This window comes from Amia ocellicauda, chromosome 19 (genome assembly GCF_036373705.1).
Source record: "Amia ocellicauda isolate fAmiCal2 chromosome 19, fAmiCal2.hap1, whole genome shotgun sequence".
NCBI lineage: Eukaryota > Metazoa > Chordata > Actinopteri > Amiiformes > Amiidae > Amia > Amia ocellicauda.
The window spans coordinates 8,726,031-8,746,897 of record NC_089868.1 but is presented as its reverse complement, the minus strand read 5'-3'; the positions used below and the strand labels follow the sequence as shown (position 1 = coordinate 8,746,897).

The following is a 20,867-nucleotide window of genomic DNA, read 5'->3' as shown; positions in this document are numbered from 1 at the left end:
AATACTACTGTTTTTCCTAATGCAATAAAATCAGTGAATAAAAAGTGCATTAAAATCCAATGATGCATTAAATGGGAGGGCAATTCCAAGAATCCATCTGCATAGAAAGGAATTTATCAGAGACTGATGTAGTTTGTCATTTTGCTTAACCTCACAGATAACATCCAAGTCCTGTTTAATGGATATGACCCATTTAAACGGCATAGCACAGGGCAGCTTGCATTATACCAATGAATGCAAGCAGATCATTTATCATGTTTTATGTATTTATTATAAGTCCAATCTCTTCTGTGTCACTTTTCAGAGGAGTCTATGCATTTGTGAGAAGTGTGAGAGATGCCATACATCGTTGCACAGGCCTGCTCTGCTCCTTCCCAGCTGGCACTGTCAGTGCTGGAGGTGTAGCAGTCCTTCCCTCTCAGGGCCCAACCTGGAGGGCAGCCGTGGCTCTTATTTCTCTGAGAGAGAGAGAGAGAGAGAGAGAGAGAGAGAGAGAGAGAGAGAGAGAGAGAGAGAGAGAGAGAGAGGGAGAGGAGACAGACAGAGAGATCAGTTTAGAAACAATGAGTGATTCAGTGCACTGAGCTAAAGACAGAGAGAGGGGGACATGGGGAAATCTTGTACAAAACAAACCCAAGACCCCTTCCCTTTATTCTTCCCTGGGGAATCTTTTTCTGACACTTTTCACTGTCAAACTCTTCTTTAAAAAAAAAAATTCAAAAGCACATTTTAAGAGATGTTTGTTTGGTTTCTATACCTTTCCATTTTCACAAGGATATACATCACAGGCTTTTGTCTGTGAGGCCTAGAGCAAAATAACAGTTCTTTAGCAGTTTTAACTGAGTGAGTGTGATACTTGCTTAAGCTATGGCAATCCTGCTCAAATTACTGCATTTGACATTTCTGAGCAGGTGGTTTACCAGCATTAGAAGATGAGTTTTCTTGCTGAGCTTTTCAAAACATTAGTTATGAGTAAATTCTCTTCTCATCTTTTTTTCCTAATTCCCTCACCCTTGCCTTGCTCCCTTGCACTGCGTGAGGTGGAGGGGAGTCCCCCTGTGGGCTATCATTAGATCTATTGACATGGAGAGGAGAGGAGGGCCAGGCCCAGATAGGGATTGCCTGCACGTCAGAATGGGCTGGAGGCAACCCTGGGTTCGGATGTCTTCTCTGCTCCAATCTCATAGGAATAATCCCATGGTACTGCATATGAGGACAACATAAAGAGATGACAAAGATGGTTAGGAATTCACTTGTATTCCATGAATTGTTTAGCAGTGCTCCACTTAACATGCTTGTTTATACAGTAATAAAATAAAGGCTGAGGAATGAACAGCCGATTAACCTTCCCATACACATGTTTCCCCCATAGACAACATCCAGAGTTTATTTTCAGGCCACTGATTAATCCAGAGAGCCTTCGCAACATTTCCCCTACATGCTGCTATGATTGAACAACGTATCTGCCATATCAGACTTAAAAAATGCAATATGTAGTAGTTTGTTTGGAGTATCAAATATAATTAAATGTTAATTAAAACAATAAAAACCTTGGAAGAGACCATCTGCTACTACAGTAGCAAGGAATGTCGTCTCTAATGGCCAATGTTTGATGGAGCAATAATAAAATTAAACAGTAATTTAGCATTGTAGTTAACACTCCTCCTGTCTTTTGTATTAATCTGTGAGTGTGTGTGGGGGGGGTGAATTAATGTTGCTTCACAAGCGATATGTTCGTTATATCAGGGTAAACCAACATGGACCAAAATGGACAACTTGATAAAAGAGAATAATTTCCAACCCAACATTTTCATGCACAGGTGATATCATTCCTGAGGTTAAGGTACCATCCCACTCCTTCTATTTCTTTATTGCTCAAGCATACAAGGAAAGCTTTGTACTAAAATAAAATCTCACCGTCCAAACAGTCTCCCCATTTTTCCTCTCGATGCCTGTGGGACGAATCTGGAATCGTAAAAAGAGATCAGCAAAATCACCACGATGAAAATTCTACACATACAGTATATACAACCACACTGGACATGGCACCACTATTGGAGTGTGTCTGTATATCTATGTAATTATAAGATCCCTGGGAGTTTTGATCTTCTGTTTCAAAACACTGAGTGTCACACATTTTATTTCCATCTAGGGCTGTGTTTACATGCTGCCAAAAAATCATGACAGTGGGGCAGTGTCGTGACTTCTTGGTATGACTGGATTTCACTCTTAAAAGGGATCTGGTTAGCACTGAATTCATTTAAGAATTCCTGCCTTGGACTTTTACGCTTTGTTGTGTTGATAGTTTACTTTTTAGGCAAAAATTAACCATAACCATTTAAAAGCGTATCTCTATCATGACTGGCTTAGAAGTATGTCAAATTAACATAACTAAAGAGAAGAAGGAAAATAAAATGAAATATTGTTGGGTCAATAAAGAAAATGTTTTTTTTTTTTTTTCCAAAGACATGGAATAAACCAAACCAACAGCCCCTTGCTCCCCATGCACAGTCTCTGCTCCTTGCCCTACACATATATGCCTACCCTAGCGCTGCCTAAGACTTGTAGGCGTTTTCTAGGAAGTGAAGCCTGGTCTTGGACTTCCCCTCCACCGTAGTCCAAGAAGCGGTGTGTGTCGGGGACATCTCCCCGGGGTGGGGAGTTGTGGCGTCCCCAGGGAATCTCTCCCTCTTGTTCTGGTCTCTTTTCAGTCCTCACATCAGGCTGTGACCCTTCAGAGGGTAGTGTGAAGAGATCATGGTGACCGGTCATCTCCTCCTCCGGTTTCAGCTCCTCTGGGTCACAGTTCCCTAGCAACCAACATACATGGCCGATTAGGTGGCTCTGTGCAAGCTGTGGTGTACACTGATGAAATTATTAAATCAGATGATCTGGAGGGAGTACTACTCGGTTAGACTGCAACTCAGTAAAGACACTGCCTAGTGATATTTATGTGATGGTAATTGTGTTAAGTCTCTAGTTTACGCACAGTAGGATGCAGTAGCCATTATACCAAACATGTCCACTCACATTGCAATAGAAGTGTCTAATGTGGCCTTTGTTTCTGATCATAAAGCATAAAGAAATGCACTTTCTGTTGCCTCACTCTAAGTTATATGGATCCATCAAATCAGGGCTTTCCATAAAAAGCGAAATACCGAGCTGAGCTGCGAATGTGAATGCAAATGTACAAAATAAACCGATCAAAGTAGTGAAAACCACCGGGCACTGGATTTACCATTTCCTTTTCAGTTCCCCACCAATACCCTCACTAGACCTGTTTAGAGTTATGTTGCCACATATCATGTTGTCCAACCCTAACTAATCAAACAGAACTGCCTTTGAGTGAGATTGTGCACTTACCTAAGCAGGCTTTCATGTGACGACCAGGATGAAACCAAACAAACTAACTAAATCAATCAAAACATGCAGTAAATCCACTTCAGGTGTAACCAAAATCAAGACAACAGATTGGCAGCTCAGGTTTTTCCTCTTACAAACTGAACTGCTGAGATGGGTTTCTGGGTTTATGAGGTCATAAGAAAGAGCCAAAGCCAACCATATGTATTTTTGTTTAAGGCTGCAACCCTATCATCAGCCTACCTCCTCTTGGGTCCACAATCTCCACATTGGCTTTATTCTTCTGACCCATAACTGCATTCTTTGGTGCTTTCAGAAGGATCTCGAACTTCTCATGATTCTCTTCCAGACCATCGTCCTTCAGGAAGATGTTCCAAGTCTTGGTGATGACACCTGTATCAGACAGCAGAGACTTAGAGAAATATTTCCAAAGCTTGTATAGTTTTTACCAATGAGTAAGGGCAGTGCATATGTCTATTAGAGTAACATACTTAAAACTGATCTACTCACACAAAACAAGACTCCATCAACAATCTTCAGTCAAAACAGTGCTACATTTTCATAAACTGAATTAAAACCTCTGGCCATACCCATAAGAAATTATTTGACTAACATTGGAAAAACACACACTAACCATCAGAAATGCAAATTAACACATTGATCAACATGTTTTATGGCAGGGTAGTTGGAGTTTTTTTTTTTATTATCTACCTGAGCTCTTCACAGGTAGTCTCCAGGTGTCTAAACTGATGATTTTGAGAGGCCAATAAAAGCTGCTGGATTGTTGCTCTTCAGGACCATGTCACCTCTAAGTGTTTACACATGTATGCTGTAAATGTCAATATGTTTTTGATGCACAGCTTTTAGTTGAAGGTGGTCACTAATGTTGGGAAATGTGTGGACAGAAGCTGGACTCACCTGGATCAAACTGGATCAGACTGGCTGAACTGTGGGTGAAATCTCTGCCCACTTTTGCAGTGCCCTCCTCTGCCTACACCACAAGACATTATTATCAGTCCCTCCACAATAACATCAATTTTTTGTTAAAAAATAATCATGTACAGCCCAGAGTTAACAGCATAATTTTGGTTCACATTTACATTTATTACTTCATCACTCTTCTGTGTCAATATATATTTTTTTTAATTATTGTTTTGCATTTGAAAGAGGTTACCATGTTGAGCCCCTGCTTCTCTGAATAGATACTAAATCTGTTGCACTGAAAATATGATGTATAGAATGACATGATACACTACAAGATACATAAGTAAAACATAACTGTATATATTTATAGTTCTAGTTTCTAGTCAGTCCTCATTGTCAGACCACCATAATTATGAAACAGAAAACCATACCTGGGGATTCACAAAACAGTTTGTTTTATGCAATGGAAAATAAGACGACTAAGGAGATTGATAGAGCCATGGCAGTTGCTGTCGAACTCCTTACCTTAATGCCGATGTACGAGGGCTCCGCGCTGCCCCCACTGCGCACCACCTGCACAGACAGGGTGCCCACGTTCTCACAGACACGGAAGCACGTCACTGCCAGCTCAATGTGGGACCACCTGAGCTCCAGACTGAGTGAGGGAAGATCCAGTCTAATTAATTGCAATCCTTAACATACCCAGAGCATAGTCAGCCGGTGATCAGTACACAGGATAAAAACACGTATGGTACTAAGAACTTTGCCACACAAGTAATGGGACATTTACCATGTGGTAATATCTATGTATTATATCATTTACTTGTATTTATAGAATTTATATATATATAATTTATCATTGTTTGTGTCACACAAAAACACTAATACAAAGACTTCCCTTGCACACCCAACACATTTATCTCCATTTGTTTTTTCACAACAGTTTATTATTTTCCTATTTAAAAGAAGTATACAAATTTAGCCCACTCACTGTTTAATATATTTTACTTTGCATACATTTTGGGCTGAGATGTAATACAAAATTAAAAAGTATATCAGCTGTGCAGATCAGCCAGTTCCCTGAATTCTTCCAGTTACAGAAAGGGTAATGACATAAAACAAAGCACTTGGTGTAATGTTGAGTCAGATACACATTGCATTCAGATTTGTATTTTATTTCACACAAAAGTCTTGGGATTGCCAATGGATTTTATTTTTCTGTCTGGTTCACATGAACCATTGTGAACCTCTCTAAATCAAAGCCCGTATCTAGTTACCTGCATATAGCACATTACCTTGATATCCCAGCGTACTTACACTTCAGGCAGTATGGCGTTTCCTGTAGGATCACTGACTTTGAACTCGAAGCTATCCCTTGTGACCTCGATGGCTGGGTTTAGGATGTAGCGGATAGCACGCTGGTTCAAATCCTTCTGGGTGAAGCGGCCTCTGACATAGCCACCTGTGACAGAGGGGTTTAATCTGCGTCTCTCACAAACAAGGACAAGCGCCTCAATTCTCAGAGTCTTTCAGTTCAGATTCATGAACTTATCACAGAAGGCAAGTGAGCCCAAATCACGAGGTGCAGGAGGCCGTATTAATGGCCAGATCATTCTACCAAAACAACCTCTGCTTAATTGAAGGTATTTTCAGTTAAAGACTGTATTTTACATTTTAAAACGTTTTTTTAAAACCTACAACCTCATACTTCTGGTAATAATATGACTTAGAGATACTTTCTATGATGATTCTTTCTGTTCAACATGGTCTGCAGTGAATGTGTGAACTTTTTAAGTTTGAAAACAGGGGAGGAAGGGTGAGGGACCTGTGATGGCATTCTCCAGGTATCCAAAGAACGGTGGGCGGAGGATTGTGAACTCCAGCTCCTGGTCCTCGCTGTCAGGGTCAGAGGCCTTCAGGTGACGAGAGGTAATATAGATGCCCTGCTTTCCCTCCTTCAGGTTCTCCACTATGCTGGGAGTCTCCTTAGTTACAACTCTGGGCAAGGCCTTGTCAATGTGGTCCACCTGAAACAAACCACATTCATGGAAAATTATAAACAAAAGGATAATTCCAACTTTTAAAATATTGTGGTTGTGGATGATGAAGTCTACCAGCAAAAGGTTTAGTTTAACACTTCATGCTCAAGAGGAGTTCTGATTTTAAAAAGAACATTTTAAAACCTGAGGAAAAGTATATTTATGACTCTCTCAATGGTGTGCATTCAATCATCTTGGCCACTAGAGGGCTCCCTCATGTTGTCTCATGCAATGGGAGCCATTACTCACTTTGCACAATGTTAATTATCCATCAGGAACTAACGATGCACATCGTGGTGCACTTTATACAGATAAAGATGGGCTCTGAAACTTCAAAACCCAAATCTGGATCTTTTTGCCGTCAGAGACAAAAACGTACTAAAAGGGTGAAGCACTTGGAACTTTTCAGATAATAACAGGAAAAACTGGGGAAGGAATGGATCATTAAAACATACTGAACTGTAGAAATACACAGTCTGACCTGTTTAATGGTGCTCACCAAGAATGGCGGTGTGAGGAAATGTGACAGTGACCTATGAGGTTGTCCTCTTTGGCAACTGTGAAATGTTATTTAAAAAACACCCTCCAAAATGGTGCTGTGTGTGGCCTACAGAACATGGACCTATTAACTCTGTGTTCTTTATTTTCAAAATTAAGCTGTCTTTCCAGCAAAATATATAGCATAGCATAAACATTTACAGTAATTTACAAAGAAGAAAAGTAAAGCCTGATATTGTGCAAAACCATAGGTTTGACCTATATCAGTGGTTGTCAATCCTGTCCTGGAGTACCACCTACCCTGCTGGTTTTTGTTCCAGTCGAGCTCTCCATTACTTATTTGATCCCTTAATTGAAGTAATTTGATTACATTTGACTCTTTTAATGGTGTAACTGAAAAAAGTTTGTTCCATAATAAGATAATATGTTCCTTATACAATTTTATACTTAAGTTAAAACCCCTACTGTTAAAAATAATTAAAAGGCTTTGATTTAGGAAATTATTAGTTCAATTAAGGGTTCAGTTAACCTGGAGAGCTTGGTTGGAGCAAAATCCAGCAGGGTAGGTGGTACTCCAGGACAGGTTTGAGAACCACTGATCTATAGGTCTGCCACAGCAACTTCAAAATGTATAATGTATAATAACAGTATAATTTTGTCATCTAGCTAGCACAAGTGTGATTTGTGATTAAATTGTAGTTTTCTTTAGTTTACTCTACAAAACACAGACTTTCAAAGGTCACACTTTATATTTTCCCCATCCCTTAAAAAGGACTTAACTTAAATGGTTAACTGCATAACTCAAATCTATTTCCAGTTTAAGACATGTTATTATTAATGCTGCCTAAATAAATAAGCCAGCCATGGATTGCTATTCAGAAGGTTCATGTTCTATACACACACACAATGTTGTCATGTTGAGTTTTTGATATAGAACTCAGTTCTGTGCAATATGATTGTCTGTGATTGTGGGCGTCATTTTAGTTTTAAAGTTTCAAATGAAGATCTTGTGAGATAAAGCTATAGTCATCTTTAAATATTACTACCACAATTTAAGGAGCCATCAGTAATGCAACATTAAAGGAGGAGCCCTTCCTAATAACCACTTTAATATTCTCGTACAGTCTTCTTTGACTCAACAATGAGTTATCTGTATTAATATTTACTATAGTATACCAGGTTTAAACCACAATAAGAATGGGAATGCAAAGAAAAAATCATAATGAAGCAGGTTTAGTATAGTAAACCATGATTCTAACTATGAAAAAGCAAAGTCCATGCATTGGAAAACATGTCACATTACAGAGGAGAGACACTTGAGGCACACTGGTCGTACAGTCATGTAGTTAGTCAGTCAATCATAATTGCAATCAACCAGCTTATATCACCCTATGGTGACTCGTTCGAGGGTCATTGAAATTATTATTTAAGTATTTATTAGCAGACGCCTTTATCCAGGGCAACTTACAGTTTACAAAAAAAAAAAACATTTTAAAGCACTACCAAAGTGCAGTAATGGAGTCTTGATGGTGGTGTAGTGCACCTGTTTTCTTGTATGAGGAGGTGTCACATGAAAGGGCACGAACTGATTTATTTTGTGTGTGGATTGTCAAACCAATTTTGCAAACAAAAGAAAAGCATGGTAGCCAGCAAAATATTTTAAAACAGCACAACCCAGGTTAAAACAAAATACATTATTCATTGACTTGTCATACGAGTCTTTCAAACTGATGTTTCTCAACTGACACACCCAATTAGGATGTACCTGCAGGTCTTGTCTTCTATAAACCATTGCTCCCCCGCAAACATCATGATCTCAACACTATGTCCTGTAAGGTTTAATTAATTAATTATCTTATCATTTTTAACATCTGTGAAGTACTTTTTCAATGGCAATTCAGAAGCTATTGCTGAGATTTTTTCATTAGAAATGCAGTTGTGAAGGTTGCCAGGGGATTTGAGCTAGTTAAATCTTTATAGGGCTTTCTCCCACATCGAGAGCATGGAAACCCAACCAAGTGACAAATCGTATCCTACTGAGCACTGGCAAAAGTTTTGTGCACTAACGGGCTCACCTGGGCAGCCGAATATACCTTCCTCTGAGGCACACATCTTCCTGTAACTGGCCAGGAAATTAGCTGCTCCACTGACCACTCAGCAGAATTTTAAAGCGGGCATGTCACGGAGGGGGACACAGGACAACACACCAGTCAACCTGGCCAAGATTTTTTTCTACTTTGGACAGCAATTGTTCATTAACTCTTTCCCCTCCTCTCAAGACTGGCACCATTTGTTCTTCTGTTACTTCCTCTGTGTTACTGATGTTTACCATCTGTTAATTGTACCACTGCAAGTCTACAGGGTATACTTGGTAATGTTGCCGTTTAATCACTGCTCTTTCTATCGAATGAATGGTGTGGGTATGACATTGGAGTGCAGGCTTTTGCTTGTTGAACACATAGTGTACGGTTCTTCATTGCAAGGCCAGCTCTCATCAACTTTAAGTGCAGCTGACTGATTGTTCATATTCCTACTTATTTTATTTTTAACATTAGATAACATGTACTGACTCTATCAAAAGAAAGCTGTCTTTTCACATTACATTGACCACAGGGATCAATGTTCACCAATATGTATATTTAAGTATGTGCACTGTATAGTAACAGTGTAGTAAAATTCAAAAAGATGTCACATGCATATCCAGAAAAAGTGAGCCCCATCTCTAAAATGTTTTCAGTTGAGAAAAGGCTATTTTAAAGATACACTGTTCAGCACTCTCAGAAATGACTTAAATGACTTATGTTCTATATTTTTTAGATTTTAAACTTGTTTTTCTAGACCTTGATGTACCAGAATTGAGTGTTTCAGTGTTTTTCCCATTTTAGGACTTCTAGCACAAACTTATTTACTTTCTACAGCCTATACTTTTGTCCAGGATACTTGCTCTTTTGTATCTTGACTTTGTAAAGTGCTTTGAAAAGGTGCTCTCTATGAAAAGAGAGATTTCAAAACCAAAATGACTGGCAATAGTAAATGAAGGCCAACCTGTATTGTAAAAACTGCAGGCTCTTGGCTCAACTGGCCATAAAGGAGGAAGCCATGGTTGGTCCCGTCGGAAGCCGTGAAGGAGAACTTGTCATTCTCCGCGGGCCCTCCATCATGCTGGTAGGTGATGTCCAGGTTGTTGACGTCAGCCTGAGTGAAGCAGCCCTTGGACAGAGGCTGTCCCTGTAGGAGAAGCCTGCCATGTTGGGGATGCTGAGCGATAGAGTAGGTGAGGTTGTGGGGTGCCGTGTCTGGGTCAGTGAGCTCAAGGACATCTCGGGCTATAGTCCCCACAGTTCCTTCCAACAGCACGAGTTCTTTGTTGTGAAGTAGTGTCGGGAGGATGCGATCCGTATGCTCAATGATGAATTTCAGGGAGCCGTTCTTCGTGATCAGCCCATTACTAATCACAAAGCTAAAAAAGTTATAAGCCACAAAAACAGTTGAATTAATCAAATGGATGAGAGATGTGAAAAGGGTTAGCTCTAGCAAATGAAAGTGTGGGGACGTTTCTGAACCTGCCTGCCCTGTCAAGAACCTCTTCAGGGCTGTGCGTGATTGCACCAATGCACCCTGTCAATCATAATAAAATGCTGCAGTGCAATATACATATATATATATATATACATATATATATATACATATATATGTATATATATACATATATATATATATATATATATATACTCTTTATTTTCTTTAAAAATGCCCCCCCATTATACCCTAAACACATTACCATAACTTACCAGCAACTTTAAACTGTACCATTCTCCACTTTCCACAATTCAATATCTTGCCAAAAAGCTCCTTTATCCATAAGTATCCAATTTAAGAATTATATATTGATATGCATAGTTATATGGTTACGGATATTGATTGCCCCTTTTTTTGCTACATAGGAGAAATGATATGTCGATGGGGAGATAGGTCTCTAATGGCTTATGCCATTATGTCTATATTTGCATTTTACTTTTATTTTTAAATGGAAATCACCTGAAGCATTTCAAATCATGATTTTGCATATGGTCTCAAATACTTTACATGTGCACAAATGTATCTGTGAGCCTTTCAAATGCAAGAAATTCCGGAAAGGGGGGGTATTCCCAAAACTGCTTACAACGTTGGGTCAAATAGCCATATTATATTAACCACCACCAAAGCAAAACAATTACTTCAATCGCTTGAAGATGTGTTACATTAAACACTGAAAGTAACTGTAAACTTAAACAAATATCGCGATATGAGAAAATGGGATGCTGCCATGAAAAATGATAAAAGAGAATAAATACACAGAGTCGATGAACATTCACAATGGATAATAAAGCAACAAGACTGAGCTAAAGGGTAGAAATCTGCAGCACGAAGGGCTTTAAAACTGGCAATTTTCTTTTCTTGTTTCTTTTCACGCAAGCTGGGGTGGGAAACTATAGGAACAATAATCGTTCTGCTGCTCATTCTAGGCTGGGAATGTTGTCAGGGTTAAATCGGCCTTACATGCACTAGAGGAAGCTGCTGCTGATTGCTGAAGTGACAATGAGAACAAATTGAAAGGAACACACGGAATAAACAACTGCCAATCCAATCTGCCTCTCGCACATGTTTCCTCCAGACTGGCCTGTGTGTCTGCAGCTGATAAGTAGACACACACACCGCCGAAAAAGGGGACCTTGTTTCACGCCAAACTGGTGAAACATCTGGTAAAGTGTCCCATATTTCAGCATAATTATGTGGAGGGATCCCTCTGAAAAACCTGTTTTGGAACCCAACATGTAATGGAGAGCCAGGAGTTATTATTTGCTTAATAATCTCCATTTATCATCCCTTGTCAATGACAGAAAAAGACAAAAAACAAAACAAAAAAACAAAAAACCCTTCTGCCTTTTTTGGCCAAATCGTGTCTGAGTTGATAAAACCCTAAGCTAATTTTTATGCACAGATGTTGCCTCAACTTGACAACACTTGGCAAAATCTGTTTTACAAACTGGCATTTCATACAGTCTTATTGCACAGATCTCCTCCGGCCTAAATACAGGTCTGACCTGAAAAAAACAGACATGGAATGGTGATTTTTAAATATCTAATTTGCAATTTAATTATGAAACTAAAGAAAAGAAGGGAAATCTCTTCTAGATAGTATTGAAAAGGCTCAGTTGTTTACTATACTCTCCCACAGTTCAGATGTTAAAGACAGTGTTATCAGAGAGTTTTAGAAGTAGCAGAGAAGTGCAGTAATGAATGTGTGGAAGTGGCTCATTGCATAATTGTACTTTCAGACAAATGCCATATTAAAGTATTAGGTCAAATCAAGGGAGTTAACTCTGTATAGTATCTCTGATCAATGGGAGGGATTTCTATGAACTTCTCCCACCAGCCTGAGAGACCTAATCCAGATGAGAAAGGTCAACCTTCCTCAAAACACCTTCAACTAAATGTAATTGCTATTCTAGATAAAACACGTTCTTTAATCCCAGTTCAGACTGTAAAGTACAGTCCTCAAGTACAGTAATTAGTAAGGAAGTTGTATTACTGAAGATAATGTGCTTTAGTGGTATATTTGGACCTTGTGTGATAATGAGCTCTTAATTGAAGTTGGTGGCAATATTTATATTTATGAAGATAAATCAAACCAACAGGAATACTAAACTTCAGGTCTAATACTTCATGCTAATCCATTGGTTAGAAACAAGAAGAGTTGAGTACTGGGTTTGTATTTTGCAATTCCAGTAATTGTTTGGATATTGTGTAGATTACATGTTATTAACCAGCTCTTGTCAGTACAATCACAAAATCTCCACATAAGAAACCTATTGAAATCTATGAATAGATGATATATGGGGCTGGAGGGATGTTTGGACAATATTGCAGATATAACTGGTGCAGTGAACTACATATAAATAAAATAAATATTATGTAAATAATTTGGTATTTCCCCCCCATCCCCATTTCATAAGCATATTTTTTTGATTGAAGGTCTCTCCTGAAGGAGCAGCTGTTTGCGATCTGCCACTCATTTATTATCCTGCATGTGCCAAAGATGGCCGACAGTGGAGAATTTGTTTTAATTGTGAGTACATTGCCACTGAACTACAGGTGGATACTACCACATACTAATGGGGTTCAAAGCCAGGCATCCAGACTTGTTAGAGGTTGTCATCAACAGAAATGTATCATGTCTGGGAGACTTTTTTGTTTGTAGTACATACAGCTTTGCCAACTATTGAAGATGGTCCAGGGAAATCTGGGTGAAATTAAGTCCACCGAGTATTATATGAGCAGAAATTGCAGCCATTCTGCATTTCAATGTATTCTGCATATTTACTGTTAAATTCCCCATGGCCATAGGAGGTTTGACATTATCCCAGGCTAGCAAGTAAAAGGAAGCAAATGGAATTAATATGGTGGTTCACTGCCTCTGCACCACATAGGTCACTGTGGACATCTACCAAAGCTTACTTACTCCAATAAACATCATTAGCTGGTGGCTTAACCAAGTATGCAAGCTCAGACCGGCCAACGCTTCGGTGTTTCCTTCAAAACACACATCTTACATGTGGAACAGGCGACTGTCAGACAAGATTCAAGTAATCTCAGACTTTAGGCAGATAAAACTAGCCAGTGTTCAAGTTCTCTTTCTATGACCACTGACAACGTGAACAGTTTGAGCCTGCCAATTTGTGTCATTTTATTATTCCCCAGTTAAAGGCGGAGCATAACCCCAGTACAAACAGGACTGGATGAGGCTGCTTTGTGTTGTCAGACAGGAAGTCACAGGTAACTGGACCAAGACAAAAATACGTATTGGCAGAACACCGACTCTGTGCAAGTTATCCCACATGCAGCCTCGTTGCCACTTGGCTGATAAGGCCTAATCCCTCTTGACCCGAGGTGAGATAAAGGCAGCTCTTTGGGTGCCAAGTGAGCTGCCGTTGCTCACACCACAAGAAGATGGGTCAGCCATACATATTTACATACATTTCATTGCCAAGCCTTCTAGCTTCTGTAAAGACACAGCTTGAAAAAATCTCTCCTTCTCTCCTCTCTCTCTCTCTCTCTCACACACACACACATTGACTCTCTCTCCTTCTGCTCACCCTATCCATCTTCCTCTCCATCTATTTCCACTTATTTCCCCTCTATGGATAGCATGCACTTGAAGCCTCAAAACCATGCATTGTGATGTGGTCCCAGTAACTGGTAAACATCCAAGCCTTACCCTAGTTTTTTAAAGTGATTTAAACACTTGTGAACATCCCATTTCTAATTCAATATATTTAGAAGATGAGATTTTGGTACACTCACTTCCATTTTATTTGTTTGTTTGTTTCCAGGAGGCTTCTTACAACCACGAAGCCACTGTTGCATTAAAAAAACCGAATAGGAATTAGAATGACACACATCAAGTATAATGACAATAAACTTGTGGCAAACCATTCTGATTCCTATTGAACTAACACATTTCTATTTCACTCTTCACGCTGTTTCACATATATGAATAGCAGGTGTAATGAGGTCACAATAAATTAAAATGACTTGTCAAGTTCAGTTCAGCAGCTTGGTTCCTTAAGAAAGGATGATGAGGTCAACAGAGTGCAGCTGACTCCACAGGGCTCCACAGATATTTTGGTGGAGTTTAGCAGTCTAATTGCAATAAGGGGAAACAGGCAATTCAACATTTTCAGTTCTGCTCATGTCACTTTACTGTTCTCTCTCTCTTCTAAGGAAGCCCAGCTCTCCTTAACACACTGACAAGGCCCGAACAACCCGATCTACTCACCTAAAGGAATCTTCCCCGGCCTCGTGGCTATTGTCGTGTACATAGCACACTCTCTGAGCCGCAACGTCCAACTGGCTGAAGGCAGCGATGGGCAGGCCGGGATAATTGATGGACTCGACATGACCACGGACAGGTGGCACAGAGATGGCGTACAGCAGCTCCTCCACTTTGCCGCTGCCATCTGTTGCTATGAGAACATCTGTCGTCAAGGTCACCCTGTCACCCTCGGTTAGAGTTACGGGTTTGGTGAGAAGAACAATGTCACCTAGGCAAGAGAAAGAGAGAAAGCGAGAGAGAGAGAGGCAATGGGCTTATTGATGGTGGACTGCATCTCGCGAGAAGAGCCCAGCTCTGGCACAGAGGGGTTATCCTATAAAAGGGGTTTAGAGAGAGTGAATAAGAGGGAGAGACAGAGAGAGGGGGATACCACCGCTTAAACTACTGATAGTCAGTATGAAGAGAAAATACACTATTGCATCAACAGATTGGATAAGAATACCGTCACTGTCGATGGATTGTACAAGATGGGCTGTGGTACAAAGGGCACCCTGACTGCTTTTGTGATATCTGGGACAACAATGTACTGCCAATTTTGATGGAACATCACACATTTACCAAGAGGAAGCAAAAAGCTGGGAGTTTAAGGAGAAAAGTTTTGAGTAAATATCAGGACTTGCTCAGAGTCCTCACAGAACTTAGGTGAATTGGAAAGGAAGAGACCGAGGAGAGCAGCTTCTCTGACCTGTCTAGATATTATGCAGCAGGAGGAATGATTGAATATTTTCTTTACATATTTCCCAATTAAACAGATTTTTAACTGCTGCCCTTAATTTTATTTTTAATTTTTTTACCATTTTTTTACCAAGTCTATGAGAAGATTTATACATCTATACAAAATAAAAATAAAAAGATTGAAAATGGAAAAAAAACACCAGTTTTACCAACATATTTGTGCCCAGTGTTCTGTGGAATAACAGGGACAGGTGGCAACATTGCACTGACACCCCTGACTTGCAAAAATTATGTATGTTGGTAACTGTAAAATCAGTTGTCTTCTATTCAGTGTATGATCAAAGGCTCAACATGAGCTCTTTTGCATTGTGCTGTGGATAGACCTACATTTCAAAATAAAATAAAATTAAAAGCATAAATAAAGGCATTTGAACTTGTCACATAACCACAATGTTTCCAGAACTGTTTATTAAAGCAACTATAAAGTTGTGAGAATGTTGTGAAATTACATTGAGACATTATACAGCTGCAGCACTTCAGGATTTAAAACAATTTTAAATGTTTAAATAATATGGAAAACCTTATGCATTCACTACGTAACAACTAATACCGATCGGTATTGCTTAAAAATGTGTTTCCATTGAAAATGTAAAATACATGTGTATATTCTGTTAAACAATAACTTGTATATATCAAACATTCTCTACTAGAATCATAAATTAGAAGCATATACAGCTAAAGTCTTACAGTTTTGTAAAGTTGCTACATTATATCTAACCTAAGCAAATCCCCAAGGTTAGAACAATATTCTGTCTGTCATGACAAAGCCACAACCTTACATTCTCAATAATTGTGCAATGTGTGCATGAGCTGGGACCTAACTGTTCATTTTTACCAGTGAAGCAGGCATTGCCCCCACTAAATTCCAGCCTCTAATTTCTTGGCAACTGATTGGGTTCACTGGATGAAAAAATAGTTCATTAAAATAGAATAAAATACTTTAATTAGACCGAAACAAAGATAGATTTAGAAATAAAAATTAAATGAAGTCGAAATTAGCCAGCTGAAATACCCTGCCCATCACTGGGAAGTAAGAGACTGCTTTTGCCTAGGCCATGGCATGTTAATTTATTTATGTTTGGTTTTGATGGCTTTTGGCAGAGTTTGTGTTCTCACCTCAGTTCCAGAAGGATATGGGAGCCTGGAGCCAGGAGGACAAAGTGAGCCTTGATGTTCACCGAGCTGGCAAAACCTCTTTCCCCTGCCTTCTGGGAATGGCTTGAATTATACATATATATCACGCCAAGTTGCCCAACAGGAGAAAGTTCGAAACTTCCTTTTTTAATTTTTTTTTCAAACAGGGAAATGTGCAGTTCAAGCAAATGATTATATGCAATGATCTCATCCTAAAATCTTGAGGGCTGCAGCTGCCGGTGCTATGGCTGCCACACAGATGAGTCAGATAAACGAGGGTTTGGTACCTCCATTAACAAATTTAATCAGCAGCTTTGCATATCATCTTTATGTATGAATATATTCAATAAGATGGTCGACTGGCAGTGATGGGTTCCCCTGCGTTTCCAATCATTCAAAATAACTATAGTAATTCCTACTTTTGGATGTGTAACAAAATGTGGCAGAAGGTAACGTTTAGTGTGAAAAATCATTCATAATTTGAATTTGAAACCCGATTTCTAAAAATGCCATGTAGCTGCTGTGCAAAAGCAAATCTGGAATTGGTAGCACATTAACAAAGCAAGTGGTGAGCAGACATGACATTTACCTATAAGACCTCCCAACTCAAGTCTATTTTGTATCGCTGCAGTAAATATCGTTGCTCTACCTATTAAACACATTATACAGTCCCACTGCAGACAGGAAATTGGACACTACTAAATAAGAAATTCTAACTTCCTCCAGAGGGAGATCACAGTAAAAGTGTATTGATCTGCTCAATAAGAAGCTGAACAATTCAACAGGTTGCTTGTGTACAATTGTATCAGCTACAGAATGTCAGCAATGCAAAAGAAAAAATAAATCCAAAAAATGTCTTTCAATTAAGTGGTACAGCATGGTTGTGCAATTTACTTACTGAGGAAAAATGTCTCTTTCCCACTCTTACCTTTGTCAATGTTACGCAGGGAGATGAAGAAACTCTGGGTGGGGCTCTCGTTGTCCAGGTCAGTGAGGTGGAAGCGAAAGCTGTCGTGGCCCCTGACCCCCAGAATGATTGTGTGTGAATACATCAGGCGGTTCATATCCACATCCTCCTGGGTGAAATTCATACCAGGCTGAAGCAAAGTCCAGCCCCCTGCTGTCTGGACAATAAAACACACACTCGGTCAGGACAAGTTCAACACTCATCGCTTCCTCTTACTGTTAAAGGGAGGAAACCTTTCACCTTGCTGGAGCTGAGACTCCTAACAGGGTAAAGCTCAGTTATTTCCTCGTCACTATGCAACCTCAATGCGACTTGCTTCATGGATAGAAACAGTGATCAAATTGTCTATTCACTACTTCTTACTATATACAGTGTGGGAAAAAAGTATTTGATCCCCTGCTGATTTTGTACGTTTGCCCACTGACAAAGAAATGATCAGTCTATAATTTTAATGGTAGGTGTATTTTAACAGTGAGAGACAGAATAACAACAACAAAAATCAGAAAAACGCATTTCAAAAAATGTATAAATTGATTTGCATGTTAATGAGGGAAATAAGTATTTGATCCCCTATCAATCAGCAAGATTTCTGGTTTTTCTGGATTTTTTTGTTGTTATTCTGTCTCTCACTGTTAAAATACACCTACCATTAAAATTATAGACCGAACATTTCTTTGTCAGTGGGCAAACGTACAAAATCAGCAGGGGATCAAATACTTTTTCCCCTCACTGTATACACATGCAAATATGCAGTCACCATTGGTTGAAGTCTTTCCATCTAAGGTAGGAAGGCTGTTTTCCCTTCAGAATCACTTTTAATCTTTCTCAAGCAAGCAAATGTATGTTTTTTTCTGCTTTTGACAGGCATTTGTTTTTCAGCTGATCATATAAACGTTAAAATACGCATAATTGGAAACCTGGCTGAATCTCATTCAGTTCAGTCTACCTACAGTAAGTGTACTTGTTAAAAATCATACACTTCTTGAACGCATTTTGATTCTAGTTTTGTTTCAAAAAGGGGAAAAAAGTGTCAGACAGCAGATCATAAACCTGATCATAACTTCCATTGTTCTTCCTTAACAAGAGGAAACTACCACAAACATTTTCTTATAATCATTCTCAGGAAAAAGGCATGACCTTCAGTTGAAGTTGACCAAACTTGGGACAGACATTGAGGATATAGTAGAGCCCACTACTGGGGGTGTCTTGATCTTCTGCTTCCAGAACCACACTGGATATCACCTTATTCTCTGCTGCTTCCACCTCCAGACCTGCATTCCTGGAGCAAGAAGGTTAGAAGAAGAAAACTCAGCCTAAACCATAGAGGATTCTGGGAACAAACAAAATGGCTACACACTTTCCATTAGCTGGCCTCATGCAATTTAACTCCATTTCAGGTTTTAAGTAGTCTAGCTGTTATCTTCCTTGGTACAATCCATTCCAATTTATTTACTTGTGCTTCCATGCTAATTCATCTAATCTGGGTAGTTCCTGTTTAATTCCTCAATTCATTTCCCTTTTGAATAATAATCAAATGTATCCTCATCCCCTTCTCATCATATTTAAAAAATTTACTATAGAAGTAAAAAAAATGGGGATGAGATGTTAAATTTTTTTAAAGCTGCTAATTGTTGTCAAGAGGTTCGCAGATGTACACAATATAGGAACAAAATGGAATCAATTACTGAGGACAACAGCACTACGGCTGGCTAGTTTGCATGCAAAAAAGCTCTTCCCACCCGCGTCTTCAAAGGAGAAGGCAGGTAGAGCTTGTCAACACAATCCATAAGGACGTGAAAGCAGGCGGGTGGCATCTGCCAAAAATGCACATTACTTCTGCTTTCATGGAGTTTACAAGACGCCCACTGCCAAGCGGTGAGTCAAAACTCCTGATGTAAGGAAAACAGAAATTGGCCTGGAGAATTATTGAAAAAAAGAAAGGAAAGAAAGAACCAAATTCCCCAGTCAGCATACTTTTCCTTGCACGTGCACAATGCAGGTTGTGTTGCTGCTGCTGCTGCCCACCCTCCCGACTCCCCCTGCCCCCATTCTTTTTGCCTTTTTGGCTTGGAATTTTTCCCTGGGCGTCTTTACTTTAACAGCCGAGGCTTTTCATCGTTGACTGGTATGATGCGGACATGCACTGTCCCCTGGACTGTGTGTTTGCCATCTGTCAGCTGAATGGCGACGCTGTCCTTGAGGGTTTCTGTGCCATCATGCATGTAGACTATCTTCATTCCTGCAGAGGAAAGGGGAGGCCATTGATGAAGAGGGGAGGGGGACAGGCCTGGGTGGCACAGACACTTAGTGCACTGGGCACTGATGGGGGGGGTATGGACCTTCTAGTCCATGCTCAGAACACAGTGTTTGGGGTTCAGCAAGCTGACACCATGCCTCCCCAAGTTCCGAACACTTACGAGATAGACTAAAGTAACAAAATAAGCTTTGTGTGTCCATGACTTCAGTGGGACAGAGGAATTGCAATGCTTCAGATCAAAACAAATATTATATTGATTTCAGCTTAATTAATTAATTTGTTGGTTGGCTCAGTCATTGGAATAATACTCTACAGAACCATACAATGATATGAAGTGAGCAGTTTAAATGAGACAGAAGGAGGAATTGGACACTGCTGGCCTATGACATCCAGAGCTGGGCAACTTGTGAATTGCATGGCGGTCCAGGAAGCTCGAGTGGATGAATGAAAATTAAGAGGCTAAAAGCAGAAAACTGACCTTGTCGAAGCTGCTGCAGGGTAAAGGAGTGAACTGCTAGATTTTGGTATGCGAGCTCAGAGCCCATTTGTTTATAGCGGCTCATCTGGAGCCCATAGATTCCATTCAGGAGGGTCCCATGAGCTGGAGGGGCAAGGAGGGAGAAGGTTAAGGGGTCTGGGGGGGTGTCCAAATCCATGGCATCCAAGACTGCTGGGCTAAGATCACCCATCCCTCCTTCAGTGACCTAGGGAGAAAGACATAGAAACCAAGAAATAACTTTTTCCGATGTAAGGGGATTTTTGTTTTTCTGTCTAAGGATGGGTTGCAAGGGAAATCTGAATTAATTAAACAATAAGTCTGACTGATTAGCTCTGGTCTGATGCCAGTTGATAAGGGAGGTAGCAATCAATGCAGTGGCTGTGAAAAGTGGAGAAATAGCAGAAATTAGCAGTTGGGGGAACAGGACTCAACAGTAATTAATTTAAGGGTAGAAAAATTAAAATATACCTCAAATGATCATGTTTCTCCTTCTTCCTATAGTTCCCAAACCCACCAAAGTACAGCAGAAAGAAGACTGAGGTTTATTCACCCATCACTTGGTCAGTAAAGGACAGGAT

At 39.7% G+C, this 20,867-nt stretch overlaps 1 protein-coding gene across 1 annotated transcript in view; it reads right to left on the bottom strand.

The window, feature by feature from the left end:
- frem1b (Fras1 related extracellular matrix 1b) overlaps positions 1–20,867 on the bottom strand; it is a 56,035-nt gene that overhangs the window by 1,775 nt on the left and 33,393 nt on the right. Inside the window, exons 20-34 of the mRNA XM_066691908.1 lie at positions 20,269–20,494; positions 19,628–19,772; positions 18,671–18,812; positions 17,495–17,690; positions 14,641–14,905; positions 9,867–10,281; positions 6,110–6,311; positions 5,602–5,746; positions 4,810–4,939; positions 4,279–4,351; positions 3,604–3,753; positions 2,545–2,810; positions 1,918–1,965; positions 1,012–1,203; positions 346–458 (exon numbers count right to left, since the gene is read on the bottom strand). Coding sequence (XP_066548005.1) covers positions 346–458; positions 1,012–1,203; positions 1,918–1,965; positions 2,545–2,810; positions 3,604–3,753; positions 4,279–4,351; positions 4,810–4,939; positions 5,602–5,746; positions 6,110–6,311; positions 9,867–10,281; positions 14,641–14,905; positions 17,495–17,690; positions 18,671–18,812; positions 19,628–19,772; positions 20,269–20,494 — 2,708 coding nt within the window. The remainder of the gene's footprint in view (positions 1–345; positions 459–1,011; positions 1,204–1,917; positions 1,966–2,544; positions 2,811–3,603; positions 3,754–4,278; positions 4,352–4,809; positions 4,940–5,601; positions 5,747–6,109; positions 6,312–9,866; positions 10,282–14,640; positions 14,906–17,494; positions 17,691–18,670; positions 18,813–19,627; positions 19,773–20,268; positions 20,495–20,867) is intronic.